Source organism: Pyxicephalus adspersus, chromosome 8, assembly GCF_032062135.1.
Source record: "Pyxicephalus adspersus chromosome 8, UCB_Pads_2.0, whole genome shotgun sequence".
In the NCBI taxonomy this organism is placed as follows: Eukaryota; Metazoa; Chordata; class Amphibia; order Anura; family Pyxicephalidae; genus Pyxicephalus; species Pyxicephalus adspersus.
In genome coordinates this window covers 73,341,754-73,357,992 of record NC_092865.1, presented here as the reverse complement: position 1 = coordinate 73,357,992, position 16,239 = coordinate 73,341,754, and the positions used below count along the sequence as shown (strand labels likewise).

The following is a 16,239-nucleotide window of genomic DNA, read 5'->3' as shown; positions in this document are numbered from 1 at the left end:
AGTTAAATTACATTTTTTTCCATTTTGACAGCTATCTATGTAAAACAGAGCTAACTGTAAGATTTAGAGGTCAGTAACTTCAGTAATAGGGACTTGTAGTTATAGAATAATGCATGTTCCCGTACCTGCACCCCAAGGATTCCAAAAATGATGAAGAAGGCACAACAAATCAGGACAATATTTCCTATTGGTTTTAAGGAAGATATTAAGGTTTCCACCACTAATTTCAGGCCTGGAGCTCTGCTGATTACTCTGAATCAAATAAAAAAAAGAGAGACAGTAAATAATTCATTTGTTGGTAAGGAAAATCCTTCATATCTATTATTGGTGGGGATCAGGCATAACTATCCACTCTCTGCTCTACATCACGTTGTTTATTTTACAATTACCTATATAAAGTATAATATATATTATACTATAGAAAGACCCCTAATTACAAATGAAAACAGTACTTTGGAAAATTTTGTAAGTTTATTTATAAAAAATGAAATATCACATTTTCATTAGTATCTAGACCCTTAACTTAGTACTTAGTTGTATCACCTTTGGCAGCAATCACAACCCTTAAATCTTTTGGTGATGCAAAGAGCTTTGCACACCTGGATTGGAGAATTTGTTGTCATTCTTCTTTGCAAATTTTCTGAAGCTCAATCAGGTTGGATGGGGACTGTTTGTGGCCAGCCATTTTGAGGTATTCCCAGAGATGTTTGATAGGGTTCAAATCAGGGCTCTTGCTAAGCTATTCTTCAACATTTACAGAGTTGTCCCTAAACCAGTTCAATGTTGTCTTTAGTGTGTGGTTTGGGTCATTGTCATATTGGAAGGTGAACCTTCTGCCCAGTATAAGTTCACTAAGCACTGTGGAACATGTTTTCAATAAAGATATATCTGTACTTTGCTCCATTAAGCTTTCTCTCAACACTCCCCAGCCTTGCAGTCCTTGCTGCTTCGCTTTTGGGATGGTATTTGGCAGGAAGTGAGCGGTGCCTGGTTTCCTCCATACATAACGTTTAGAATTTAGGCCAAACAGTTCAATCTTGGTTTCTTCAGTCTAGAAAATGGGGATCCCAGTCGGGCAGACCTTAGGCTCCTTGTTTGCAAATAAGGAGAGGCTTCTGTCTAGCCATTCTGCTATAAAGCCAAGGTCAGTGGAGGGCTGCAGTTATGGTTCTCAGTTATGGAGGCCACTGTGCTCTTGGGAATCTTTTTTGCAGCAGAATCTTTTTGTAGCCTTCTTCAGATCTGTGCTTTGCAACAATCCTGTCTCTGAGCTCTGCATGCAGATCCCTTTGACCTCATGGCTTGGTTTTTGTCCTGATATGTCAACTATGAAGTCTTTTATAGAAAGGTGTCTGTCCCTCCAAACATGTCTAATCAATTTATTTTACCCCATGTGGACTACAATGTGGAATCAAGGTGCATAAACATCTCAGCAAGGCAGAGGAATGGAAGGTGCCTTGGAGTTGAATTTCAGGTGTTGTTGCAAAATATCCTATGTAAATGTGATATGCCTTTTCTTATTTTTAATACATTTACAAAATTACTTTTCTAAATCTACTTTTAGGCTTATGCAGTTTTTTTCTTTGGTAATGATCAAGTTGTCACTGGGCTTGGTAAAATCAAGAAGACAATTAGAAAAAAGAAAAAGACGGTAGAATAATATATTGCACCAGAAGTCATGATATTAGGTTGTAATACTGTCTTGATAAGGACAGGCCAAAATTAGCAAAAGTTTCCATAGGAATGTCTATTTTATAAGTTGGTGGGTGAAGGAGAAGGACAACTACAGTATATTCTAACCTTAAATAATAAAACTTGCATGGCCATCTTTTAAATTGGAGGGTCATAAGAGAAGTTGCTAACCACTTTATATTCCAAAGCAAAAAAGCACAGGGATAGTGAGCACTTAATTCTTTGTTCAAAGTTATTGTGCCTATGTTTTACATTACTATTTAACTGTTTGGTCTAGGCTACCCTTTGGTTATGCCATTCTAATTTACTTTGCTATGTAAAACTTTGAGTTTTTGGAAGCTTCATAACAACAAGTTAAAATGGCACAAAGTATCTGTCTGTTTTTCACCTTAGAGGCCGTAAAGTTCGTAGAAGTCGCAGCACCCTCAGAACTCCAAGAATTTTGGCTCCTCCAGCAGATGCCACAGATACCACAATATCAATCAATGAAACAAAAACAAGGAAACCATCTAGAATGTTCCAGCTGCTGCGGAGATATGCCCGGTCTCCAAAATAAAGTCCCAAAGAGACCACCTAAAAAAATGAAGGAAACAATATATATTCTACTGGAAGCAAAATAAGATATATAGATTTTTAGTTCTATGAAGAGAGAACAAGTATAAATAAATAATAGGGACCTTTATTCACATACCTTCAATGTCATCTCAGCTACAAAGATAGCAGTAAAAATATAATTTGATATACTGAGAAACAACCTCTCCTACAGAAAAAGAAAAATATAGTTACTTTCACCAGAAAAAAAAGAAAAATAACACCGATTACTTTATGGAATATTTATGTAGTAAAAACTATATTATTGGATAAATTCAACACTGTGTAATTAAAATTATGGTAGGTGTAACTAGGTATGGTGTAAATAGGACTGACTTATACCAAGATACCACTGTATATATATAAATAAATATATATGTATATATATATATATATATATATATATTAAAACAAGTTAGGAAACATTTCACATGATTTCAGCAGTTGTACAATCTCACTCGTATTATCCATGTTTCGCGAAGAACGTCTGCTTCTTGGTTGAGATTTGTAACAAAAAATTAAACTAATTATACTGGTTTTAACTATGTCCTGAGGAAGTAGACATTCTCCGTGAATTGCGTCAAATCCAATTGAGATTGAACATTTGCTGAACTCATGTGAAATATTTCTTTAATATAATTAAAATATTTAATGGTTTATTTTTTAACAAATAGTCAATGCTCTTTTTGATGCCCTAAAAGTCCCATGTTTGTTCGGTCCTTATAAGGAACATGTAACTGAGAAATTATGCTAATCCTTTTCCCAAATAAATCCCATTGGCTGTTCCCCTAAATCAGGTGATTCACAACTCAGCAGCACCTCCATCTGCTAAACTCTGAAATCGTAAATATACTTACCTCTGTGACATCTCTCACATGACGGTTCCAACATATTTGAAATCTTAAACAAATGGTCTCCGCCAAATCCCCTGAGGAAGCTGACAGGTGAAACGCATCGGGTAAAAGACGTTTCTCTCAATACTAAAATAGGGATGACACAATCTAGTATTTTGGTTCCCATGGTTGTGTATATGGGAGAGACCGAATCAAATGCTGTATTATACCTTGTACATCTGGCTAAAAGCTGTTACTTACAAATTGTTTTTACAATATATTATCATTTTGCTGCACTAAAACCCTAGCTATCCTTTGTCTTTCTTTTCAACTTTTATAAACAACATAACTCATATGCATGAACTATACCTTGGAAGTTAGTAAAAGAGAAAACAAATTGGGAAACAAAGTCTGCTCAGAAAACAATAGATGCACAATCGTCTACCCAGCAAAAATGTATTTCTAGACATAACTTTCAAATAACAGAAGAGGCTATGGAACTTTCAAAAACAATGGAAACCATAAATGAGCCAATGCAAATTGCCGGAACCAGCCCGCTCGCAAGGGTTACAGCTTTACAAGTGAATACAGCACTGCCAAATCTTCTGAACTGAATATTTACTCCCAAGATGCCCTGCTCCTTCAGGACAGTTAACCTTACTTACCTTTATTTGCAATACCTTTTAATTACACTACTGCACAATCAAGTAACACAGGTAAGATAGGCAGGATAAGTCTATAACAAAACACTGGAGATGCTCATAACAGTAAAATTGCAACTTAAATTTGCACAGATACAAGAAATCCCACTAGATTTGGAGGTTTCAAGTCAGAATTGCAATTTTTTAAATTTTCACCAGCCTACCATAGCTGTCATTGTTGTATTGATCAAAGTCTAAGTTTCAATTCAAGGTTGGCATAGTTCCAATACAAGTTGGAATGAACTCCGATGGGAACTATCTGAACACTTTTCAACCCCAAACAAACAGCAACCCATCAATACACTAACCAGATATTTAATACAACAAGTGGAAACACAACAAAAATTGTCAGCAAAAAACTGTTGTGGGTTTCAAATTAATCTACTGTCTATAGGAACACAATCACACAACCATTTACGTATCAGACATTAAAATAATACCTTAAAAAATATGCAAAATGTCACTAAATCATTAATTCGTTATATGGATGGTTGGACTTCACTTTGGCCAGCAAGGCAAGGATGTAATGATACAATATATGCCCTCCACAGTCAGGCTAATTTAAAAGTTATTGCCCCCAGATACCACAAGACAAGGCCACCAATAAAATATTAGGGGGTAATTTCAAAATAATATCAACTTTCAATTTATTATTAAATGACCCAGAAGACCAAAAACACACAAACCAATTTAGACAAAAATGGAGCATAACAAAAAAAAAAATCACAAATTGGCTCTATCTGTGATAATATTTATTGGTGTGGAGTTTTTATTATCTAAAGAAAATTGAATATAGCTATTTCTCAGATGAACATGCCTCCCTGGCCCAACTGGACAATGCAGTTCAATGGGCTTCCTTACCCAGTAAAGCAAATCCAAGACATTATTATCCCATACTATTGGAATACACCTTTTCAATTAGTGACAAAGCAATATGGGCATGTCCATCACAAAGTTTATATGTACATAGAAGAAAACAAAATAAGGATAGACATATATAGGTGGCAAATATTGACAGTAACTAAAACAAGCCATAAATTATTATAAGGCAGTCAACCCCTCTCTATGAAAGCCACATATCTATCAATATGAATCTATAAGACTGGAAACTAAAGTGGCATAGCGCTCAGCAAAGAGATATTTTGAACTTTGTCTAAAAAGCTACAAACTATTTAAAAGATCATATAAAGACCTAAAACAACATACATTCAGCAATAACACAGGGTCTGTGTACAAAAACCTCACACAGATGAAAATAATGCCACAATTATCCCCTCACAAAAAGGACAACTTGACAATCTAGCAAACCAAACAAGTAAAATCTTCACAGACTAATACAAGAAATTGTACACAGATTCTGTGAGGAATAGAGCGAGGGCCAGACTTCCAACACAATATAAACTAGTCTTATGGTAGAACAAGTTAACATTCTCACCACTAAAAGTCACACTTTTCCTCTTCCTCCCTAAAGCGCAGGCATGCCTCTCCTGCGCATGTAGGCAATTCTGACTCTGGGTGTGCCTGCTATTGCAAGTTTTATCATTTTAATTCAGTGTTTTGTAAAGTCAAGTGGACTAGCGCAGGTTTTTCAAAAACAGGCAGTCGTAATGCGACCTGGTAATGGAATAGATTTGATCAATCTGTCACACTTACCTTTTCCTCACTAAATCGAAGGCATCTCTCTCCTACGCATGCGGGCAGTTCTGCTCTTCCAAGTTTTATCAGTTTTGCCCAACCCGCTGGCCAATCAGGAAATAGCCTCTTAATCATCCCAGGCTATTTAGCTGACTCAGACACAGCACTCAGCGTTTATGCAACATGTCTTCACTAGTGCAGAGCCCCCTAGTTCTGTTGAGCTAGTTCCTGTACACATGTTGCTTAATTCAGTGTTTTCCCTGCCCAGTTCTTGTATTAACCCCTTGTTGTCCATTCTGTTGTTTCCAGCCCATTCCCTTATGCTGTTCCAGTGTTACTCTCTATCTGGGAATATTCCTGTGTCACTTGTGCCTCCTGTTGCTTCCAGTGTCTCCTGCGTCCCCTGTGTCCACAGTGGCTCCTGTGTCAATGGTGTCTGTTTCCTGAAACCCTGGTATTTGACCCCTGGCTTGTGACCTGACTTTTCTTGCTTTGCTACCTTCCTTGACCCCAGCCTTCCTTGGCAATTCATCTGTATTGTGATTATGTACTGTGTATCTTCCTTCCCACCCTAGTGTGTTTCTAGATTATCTGGGCTTTACTGCCCAATATCACTTGCAACACTCACAATAGACATTTTGACAACCATCACTTCATAAAGGTCTACTAAACTAAAGCATGCAAATACACACCCCTCAGAGGACATAGCAGTGAGCACACTCAGTGTACAATAATTTTTAATGACATAAACCGTAAACAGTTATTCCAAGTGATGGAAGCCTTTTACTCCTGGGCATAGTTCCAACAATTTCCAAATACCATAAGAGTTGAATAAACACCCTCTGAAATAATCTCACCACATATTCTTGTAAAGAATACGATGTGAATTGTGTCTACCTTTGTTTAACCTAGTACTGTAGACACTATCCAAATACACATTTACACATGAAGATCATTGATGAGCGCAGAAAATCAACATTGTTGAAGCAATAGTAATGATTGTTAGTTGAATTTATTGCACACATTACATAATACAGCTGATGCTTTCAATTTGCATTAACGTTCAACCTTATTGCAAAGCCATTGAACATACAATGAAAATTGCTGATATTTACACTTGTGGGAACATTTCATAGTACTATACATTTAAATGTAGTTTTATTAATACACAAATTTAGGTTAAAAAAATCATGTAGACCGGTGGACACTTGTAGCTTAAGTAATCCATCGATAAATGCCTGAAAACTGTATGTGTTGTTTGATAAACAAACTGCATGGGGTCCCTCACTGTCTTCTAACCAAACTCTTTTCTAGGCATGGAGCCTGGGAGGCCAAAAATGGTGTCAGTAAAGCACCTGATCCCAGTTTTTGTCAATACCAGATCCTATACCTTCATTCAACCTCCCTTCTCTCATCATCTCCATCTACCACATGTCTGCTTGACCCAATCCCTTTTGATCTACTCCGTGCAGATTTCTCCACCCTGGCCCTCGCACTAACCCAACTATTCAACCTCTCCCTTTCTACTGGTTTCTACCCCTCCGCCTTCAAACATGCCATTATTCTCCCTATCCTGAAGAAACCCTCACTAGTCCCCTCCCTACTTTCCAGCTCTTGTCTTATCTCCCTTCCTTATGTTTCTAAACTTCTTGAGCGCCTTGTCTCACAAAGGCGAACTAACTATCTAAACACCAACTCTCTAACTGATCCACTCCACTCAAGCTGCCGATTCCACCTAAACAGCCCTTACTAAAGTGGCCAATGACCTCATCAGTACTAAGTCTCAAGCCGACTTTTACCGCCTTCATCTCTGAGACCTTTCCACTGTATTTGACACTGTTGACCCCCCTTCTAATCCAAATCATGAAGTCCATTGGTATCAGTGACACTTTCTTTCAATGGTAACGCTTCCTCTCCTACTCTCCTCCCTGTCAGTGTTCCCCAAGGGTCAATCCTTGGACTGCTTCTCTTTTTTCTGCACACCTCTCTGTAGTTGGCAAACTCATATCCTTCCTTGGTTTACAGTACCATCAGTATGCAGATGAAATCCCTGGCTTGTCTCCCTCAGTCCTGGATAAGGTTTCATGCAGTCTGTTGACTGTCTCATCATGGATGTCCAACAGTTTTCTGAAGCTCAAACTGAAGAAAACCAAACTCATCACCCCCCGCCCCCCACTGACACATTTGTTACTGATAATAACACTGTTATTTGACCCTCCACACAAGCATGTTGTCTTGGTGTTACCTTTGATTCTGCCCCCCCTTCACCCCTCCACTCGGAACATCTTGAGGTCCTGCCACTTTTACTTGCACAACTTCTCCAAAATCCACCCCTACCTGTCCCCAGATACCACCAAACTCCTTGTTCATGCTCCTATAATCTCTCGTCTGGACTACCTTAACATCCTCCTCTCTGGTGTTCCACTAACCCGAGTGTCTCCACTACAATCTATTATGAATTCTGCAGACAGACTTCTCTATTCTTCCCATTACTCCTCTTCTGCTACCTCCCTTTGCAATTTTCCACACTGGCTTCCATTTTACCTCCACAATTCCTGTCCCATTGTAATAATCTTAAAGTGAATATTTGGGATGAGAGTTGGTTCTCTATATGGACCATTTATATATTTATACAGGGTGATCATATCCCCCCTTATACGTCTCTTCTAAAGGGAGAATACTTTCAGTTCAGCTAATCTCTCCTCATAGCGGAGCTCCTCCATTCCTTTTATTAGTTTAGTTGCCCTTCTCTACACTCTCTCCAATTCCACAATGTCCTTTTTGTGAACTGGTGCCAAAAACTGGACAGCGTATTTCAGATTTGGTCTGACCAATGCTTTGTACAGGGGCAGGATTATGTCTCCATCTCTGCAGTCTGTTTCTCTTTTAATACAAAAAAGTTCTCTGCTAGCTTTAGAAATGGCAGCTTGGCATTGCATGCTATTTTTAAGCCAAGCCCCCCCCCCCCCCCAGATCCTTTTCTATTCCTGACTGCCACAAATGTATTCCCCCTAGAGAGTATGAAGCATGCATTTTGTTAGCCCTCAAGTGCATAACATTTTTCAATATTAAATGTCATTTGCCCTTTGGCTGTCTAATTTACCAGTACATCCAGCTCTGCTTGTAGATTATAGACATCCTGTATGGACTTAATTCCATTACATAGTTTGGTGTCATCTGCAAACACAGAAATTGTTCCTTTACACAACTAATACCCTTACACCATTCAGAGTATGAATCATTTATCACTAGTCCTGGATGTGGTCCTTAAGCCAGTTCTCTATCCATTTACAGATAAACCTATAGACCCTAACTTGCATATTAACCATCTATGGAAGTTAAACAAACCAGTCTGTAGTTACTTGGTAATGACTTTGCTCCCTTTTTTAAAGCTAGGAACCACATTGGCCTTACGTCAATCCATTGAAACCATGCTAGTGACTAAAGAGTCTTTAAAAATTAAAAAAAATGGTTTTGAAATAACTGAGCTCAGCTCTTTGAGGACACGTGGATGTAACCTATCAGGTCCTGTTCCTTTATCAATCTTAATTTTATTTAACTGTTTCTCAATCATATAAATTTTGAGCCATTGTGGCTCATTTAGAGCAGTGACATTGCTATTAGCAATTCTGCCATTTTCCTTTGTGTACACTGAGCTAAAAAAAAGTGTTTAGTAGATCCGCCTTTTTTATCATCAGTTACCAACCCAGAGACATCCCTTAAAGGGCCTACATGCTCAAATCTGATCTTTTTGCTGATGGGTCAGGGCCCCTTTCTCCAAATATGTTCCTGGAATGATTGTGGGGTTTTGTAGGAAGAGGAAAAGTAAATGAAAGTGACAAGAGGTTTTTTTTTGGCAAACATATATTGTAGTGACAAAAAAATTAATATTGACAACTTAGGATAATAGTGACAATTGTGATACAATAAAAAGAGTATTATAGCCTTCAATATTTTGAGGTTTGTTCAGACTGAAAACTATACACATCTTTCCTAAGCATTTATATGTCCATAATCTCCTTAGGGGGTATCATATATAGGGGCGCTTGTAGGTAAAGTACATATATTTCTCAAATCTCAACATGTTTATGCCCTTATGGCAAAAAGGCAAAAACTGTTGTGATACGAGAATATATGTACTATATGAACATATGTACTCTTCCTACCTTTACATATCTTTTACTTTTTGTTTTGTAGGAAGGGCTTATAGTTTAATCTGAAAGCCCCCTTTATTGAGGGTGTCCCAGATATTTGTTGTTCACCTAAAAAATAGGTACATGCCTTACCCATCCCTAGAAAGAGTTAAAATGGTAAAGAAAAACCCATGCCATTGAAAAAAAGTGTTATATGAAAACACAACACAAAGTTAATGGTTTTTTAAACCTGTATTTATGTCCATTGAAAAAAATAATGTCAATGTCCTCATGCAGCAATGTAATTGTCAAATGCAATGTCACAATGAGTAATACTCAATAACATAAACACACAAAACAAACTCACACTAAATGATAAAACCCCAGCCAACACTCTGAATTAGCGGTCGCTGAAAATTCGCCAAGAAAATTTTGGTGGTCCACAGGAAAATTTGGAAATTTTTTGCAATTTTTAGGTTTTATCAATAATAAAACAAAAATAATATTCTAATAAATACTTATATTCTAACTGACAATTTATGCCTTTATATTGCACTTCATTTACGAACTTTACTAGAGACGGAAAAACAAGAGGCGCAGCATGACGTCAGTGTAGTCTTAAGTTTATGAGGCATCTGTTGCCGAGCCGTACACTTCAGTATTGTTTCCACCATTACACCACAACAGTCACCTCGCTCTGCAAATACCGATTCTCATCCGATTGTTTTATTTTATTTGTTTATTTCTTTTGTTTTTTTCAGATGCTCTTTTAGTTAAGTATGACCTTAACTGCGTATTTTTTTTTAACTGTTATATTTAATGGCATCAAATAGTTTGACTTTGATAACTATAATTTATTGTTTGGTCTTAGATTCAAATGAAATAAACCCATAAACTATGAATGAGAAAAAGCAAATGGATATTTTGCAGTTCTTTAGTAATACCAAAGATAATGCAACTAAAGATAATAGTAACAATAGTAATATTTCACTTAGAGCCTCCACAGTCCTCGCCTGGCATCATTAGAAAGATCTACTACAGAAGTCTACTATAGAATTATACAAAACCTGGTAGGCTGATGTGAGGGAAAAACCACAAGGGTATCCATGCATATGGCCACATGCAACAAGACATCTCATATTTCTAACTGACGTGTTTATTTTATATGCTGTATATGACTACAATCATCACACACAGATCTACATCACACAGATTGCAATACAAAAAAGAAGATTCTTACTGTACTCTTGTGCTCAATCTGAGGCCTTTCCAAAGCAATGGTGATGCAGTTGAGAAAAATAAAAGCGAGTACCACATAGTCAAACAGCTTGTGTGCTATAATAGTTTGACACATGATTCGGAACCTATAAAAAAGCAAGGTGACAAGCATACTCAATAACAGCACAAACAAGGATGTAATATATATACAGTACCAATACAATGTTGAACACCTAACAGATAACATGAACTTTTGTATCTGACATTATGGTTTTTACAATGTAAGGTTTCTAAAAATAGTTTAAAACAAGCCTCCCCCCCCATCTGAGCACTCTAAATTAGTTTGCTTCAAAAAAGTTAGGTCACTTATAAAAGTCTAAGCCAAAATTGCCTTTATATGTACATAATGTAAATTAATGGCTGCTATAATAAAATTGTATAATGCGCTCTATATACTTGGTCAAAATGTGTGTGAAAAATCCTAACGAACATTATGTGAGTATTTTCAGATAGTGTGCTGAAGGCCATGAAAGCCAAGAGTTAAGAAGCATTAAGGGGTTTGTTAACAACACTTGTAAAGGTGCTTGGAACCTAAAAACTATAAGTCTGTAACCCAGGAGAATTTCTAGGAGTCCAACGAATGCGTTTACTGCACAAAAGGTTCTTTTAGACTCGTTAGAGGACTATAAACTATAGCATTTAATGCAATCTTTTTAGGATGTTTGTTTATATTAATGTATATTTTATACATTAATGAATGGAACTATTATATTTTAAAGCAACAAAAATACTGTTTTTGTCCATTGTATGTCCCATTTTATCTTCTATATAATGTATATTTCCTGCCTATGTAAGGGACAGGGTCTAGCAGCAGTTTCCACAATTGTTATTTACGTATGTGGATGATCCAGCAAACCTGGAAAGGATCTGGTCCAGGGTTGAAAACATTTTCCAACTAATAGCAAACTATTTTTAAAAATTCTGTTTCAGGTTTGCTGGCTTACCCAGGTTCACCAATTATAATCTATCTTCTCCAGTCTTAGAGAGCTTTATTAAATCAGGCACAATATCTATGTGTCATTTTTTAAGTGTATCGCTCCCTAGAAACTATTCCAATCTGACCCAATTTCATAAATAGGGCCTTGTGTTGATGTGATTAATTTTTTTTATAGAGGGATGTAAGATTTGGATTGTAATGAGGAACTTCAAAATTCCTATTTCTGATCTGAGCTCAAAAAAGCTAATATCTGTGTCACATTAGCTCCTACCAATTTTTTCCAAACAACCCTAATCACCATTTCCAGATTGGTTTGTTTAACACAGGCATATTGCTAACTTGAACAATACTTGTAATGGTTCGTGCGTGACAGTTTGTTGTAGTGCCATGCAATATAACGTCAAAACACAGGAAAGAGTTTTTTAGGCTACTCCTATGATCTGTACAACATCCATTTTGTCTGAAAAGCAAAAAGTGACTGTAATTTGTGACTACTCTGACAGGCAACATAACTACAACAGGCTACACTGACAGATGTACTCATCAGCCTTAGGCGGAAATATAAGGAAAGAACAACCACATAAGATAACATTCAAAATATACACTAATGGCAAGACAAAAATAGGGTTCTGCAGACATCTAGAAGTACGTCAACATGAATCATTGTGCGCCAAGCAGTTTACTGTTCATAATAGTGCCTGTAGGTTCCATAAATTAGAAACATTGTGTGTTGATTGTGTTGCCTTAATACAGCTTGGTACAATTTGTACATTTTATCATTCTGTTTTTTTTTTTTGATTGGGGGTTGCTAGAATCAAAAGTCATGAGTCTAATTACATATACATTTATTAATATTGCCTATTATTAGTGATTACTGACAGCAGAAAACCAGGTTGGACCATTATCTTAATGAGTACTTAATACATAAGGAAAGCAAGGTTTAAAGATTTGTGGCAGGAGACTGCACTGGCAAGCCACATGTATGGTCAACTATCTCCAAATCGATGGCTAATGGGCACTGTTTCATTGCGTTTGCTTCAGATTGTGGTAGATTACTTTGGAGCAACTTGTTATCCTCTTCCAATACATTTGATCCACGGGATCAGGTGGAATTTTTGTTTACCCTGTTGGAGCAAATTGTACCAGGGTTTTTTTTTTGCCTTCCTCTGGACCAACTTTGTCCATAGGTTTTTATATCTGGCATCTCTTTATTTCCCTGGTGGTTGAACTTGATGGACCTATGCCTTTTTTCAACCTAACTAACAAACTAACTATGCAACCTCAATATAAAGCACACTGGTTGTTATGACAACATTGAATAATTTATTGGGAATCCTCCAGATAGATGAATTCCAGATCTTACTTTTGTTTGTGAGTATACAACAACAGTCAAGGCACAATCTAGGTCAAAGAAATCTTTATTTTTGTGGCTCAAGCCTTTCTATGCAAAAGAGCGTATTAAAGCATGTTAAACTTCCAAAGATCCCATCCCAAACAAACACATTGGAATATCGGGTAATTATTCCTGGTGCACCACAAAAGCTTTGAAAAAATAACGATCCGTAATTACTTTCATTTGATGCCATATCAATGTGTGTGAAACAGAAATCAGTATTTACCATGCCCAGGATCAAGGAATAATGCTTCTTGCCTTTCTATTTTGTATATCTAGATGTTGCACATTGCATATTATTCGCACAATTATCATGGCTCACATATTAAATCGTTGATCAAAAGATTGACTTGCCAGTATTTATTCATGCATATAAATGGCCAGTAGGAATTACCTATAAAGGAAATATAAATTTTATAAATGTAAGGCTTGACAGATGTCTAGAAAGCAGTATAAAAATACTGAACACATTGCAAAATGCAATGCAGTGCACTAAAATCTGCCTGCACAAGCAAGATAAAAAAAAGACTATATGCATTTTCTGGTAGACATACTAGAAATAAGTTACTTCTAACAAAAATTCTAATTTCCTGGCCCTGTTTGGTATGATAGTTGCTGACCACTGTATTACACACACTGATGTAGCACCATATGAAAGCAATTTTTAGTTTTTAGATGTGGTAGGTACATGTGTTTTCTTTTTTAGGGGGAAGTGCATTTTTAGTACAGTATGTTATGCTCATAATTATCATTTAAAAAAAAAGTTAAAAAAAGAAAACTAATGAAGTCACCCAATCTAAGGACTGACAAACTGTAATGTACTATATTTTTGTTGCTAAATATGCTTTAATATTCAGAGACACACCCACGCCAGCTCACAAACAGAGCAAGTCTCAGCATGGAGGAAACACTGATATGGAACATAGGTAGTGTTACCTGAGAGATAGAACCTGGCGCCCATGCCTGCGATTAGGAGCAGCGGCGCCGGCACGACCTGCAGTGCTAACATTTCCCCTGCTTCGGCTGCTACTGCCGTACACGAACCCCATTTTATATTTTCATGGCAGTTAGTGAAGTAGTAGGGAGGGAGTGTGATTGTCAATGTGTATTTTCAGCAAAATAGATGAAAGAAAATAGTATAATAATGTTTAATCAAACAAAGCTTTGTAAAGTTTTAGCTTATAGTAATGCATATCTAAAACCATGGGTGTCTTGGGATTTAATCCCTAAAAACATAAATTACTGGAATTATTTTAGAAATATGATATAAAACAAAGGGCTACGTGCTTGAAACACTACAGTGATTTGTTTCTCATCCAAGGGATTTCTTAAATGGCATGTAATCATTTGCTGCACTTGCATTTGAGTTAAATAAGCTAATTTTAAGGTAAACACAGTTATTAGACTTCCTCCTTGTTCAATTGGATGTCCTACATTTTTCATTGTAGCCAACATTTTTTTCAGGATTATTGATAAAGGCTTATTTAGACAGAGACTTTTGCAAGTAACAAGAAAAACTATGCTACATTCACAAAAAAACACAATAAAAAAAGAAAAAAAAAACAACAACAAAAAAAGTCCATTTTGGATAGCATTAAATCCACCTTAACACTTTACCGTACATTCCCTCTAGGACATTCCCTCTAGGATATGTTTTATGCACTTACAATGTGCATTTACTGTTTGAAAATTCTAATGTGGTTATTTATTTTCTGTCTACATATAATTAAGATTTCTGCATAACTAAGGTTTGAATACTAATCATCCTAGTCAAATATGTTGATAGCCCAATAGTAGGCAGGACAATATATATGTTCTTGCAATGCCAAAACTAGTAATAAATGCCCATTTTTTTCTGAGCTTGAAGTTTATGGTTAGGGGTTTAGGGTATTCTAGAGGAAAGAAACAACCTGTAATAGCAATGCTGCATGTGGCAAATTGAGCTTCATTTCACAATGTCGTTATATTTTTTGTCAATCATTAGGCTATAATACAAACGATCATGGGTTCAAAACAACTAATTGATGGGATTTTGAAGGCCAAAATATCAATTTCTACAACTTATTTAAAATTTTTTTATAAAATCGCTTTATTATCAAATATATTTAAAAAATTGGGGTTTGCCTTGTTTTTAGTCTGCTTTGTCAGATATGTATGTTTTTTATAAATTTGATAATAAAGCGATTTTATAAATCATTTTTAAATATGTTGTAGTAATAGATATTTTGGTCTTTTAAGTCCCATCATTTGGTTGTGGTCGGGATATTGTAACCTCGGAGGGGTTTTATTCATGTTGTCTAAACACTAGGCTAAAAATTGTCCATCAATATGACTACCTATCTTTATCATTACCATTACCAAGGCAGTTTTTGTTTTTCTGAAGCCCTGTGTGACATTAGTTATTAACTGTTGATCATGTTTATTTTTAACTTTTTTTAGGGGTGAATGCTGCTCAGCAAAACTTTCAGTTATCAGAGTTGTGACTAACCATTTACCAGTGGGACGAGTGGCGTGCTTACAACAGTATGTTTTTCTCAGATGGTTTAAAATAGGATTTTTATATTTGAGGTAAAATCCTTTCCCCCATTGGCATTAGAACAGTATATAATTATAGTTATATAGCACAACCTACAGTAGAAAGTACACTAGTGCAAAGAAACCTGTATGCCAGCCCCCAAAGTATAACCCCCTTCACCTACACACCAGTAACATCTTAGTTGTAACAAGTAATACCAAAACTGGGTAACATATTCGGGGAGGAACACTGGGGACAGGCACAAAAGGAGTAGTACTATATTTTCATTAGGTTAAAAGTTGAGACCATATTGGATAGAATAGAAGATCTCAGATGCGGGACTAAAAGAGGTTCCCCTACAGGACTAGCCTATGATTTCTAAAACCCTGCTGGCTGAGGTCATTGCCAGAAGCAAGTCTACTTTAAGGGTCAGGACTAAAAGGGAAATATATTGAATATATTCAAAGGGAGGATGTTGAGCTCCAATCCCATAGAGAGAGAGGTAATCTTACTGGGGGCCCTGCACAAGCG

General features: G+C 36.5%; 1 protein-coding gene across 1 annotated transcript in view; it reads right to left on the bottom strand.

Moving 5' to 3' along the window:
* Nucleotides 1–16,239, bottom strand: part of CACNA1I (calcium voltage-gated channel subunit alpha1 I) — a 370,590-nt gene that overhangs the window by 123,836 nt on the left and 230,515 nt on the right. Inside the window, exons 16-19 of the mRNA XM_072421248.1 lie at nucleotides 10,826–10,949; nucleotides 2,384–2,452; nucleotides 2,081–2,265; nucleotides 126–252 (exon numbers count right to left, since the gene is read on the bottom strand). Of these exons, the coding sequence (XP_072277349.1) occupies nucleotides 126–252; nucleotides 2,081–2,265; nucleotides 2,384–2,452; nucleotides 10,826–10,949 (505 nt within the window). The remainder of the gene's footprint in view (nucleotides 1–125; nucleotides 253–2,080; nucleotides 2,266–2,383; nucleotides 2,453–10,825; nucleotides 10,950–16,239) is intronic.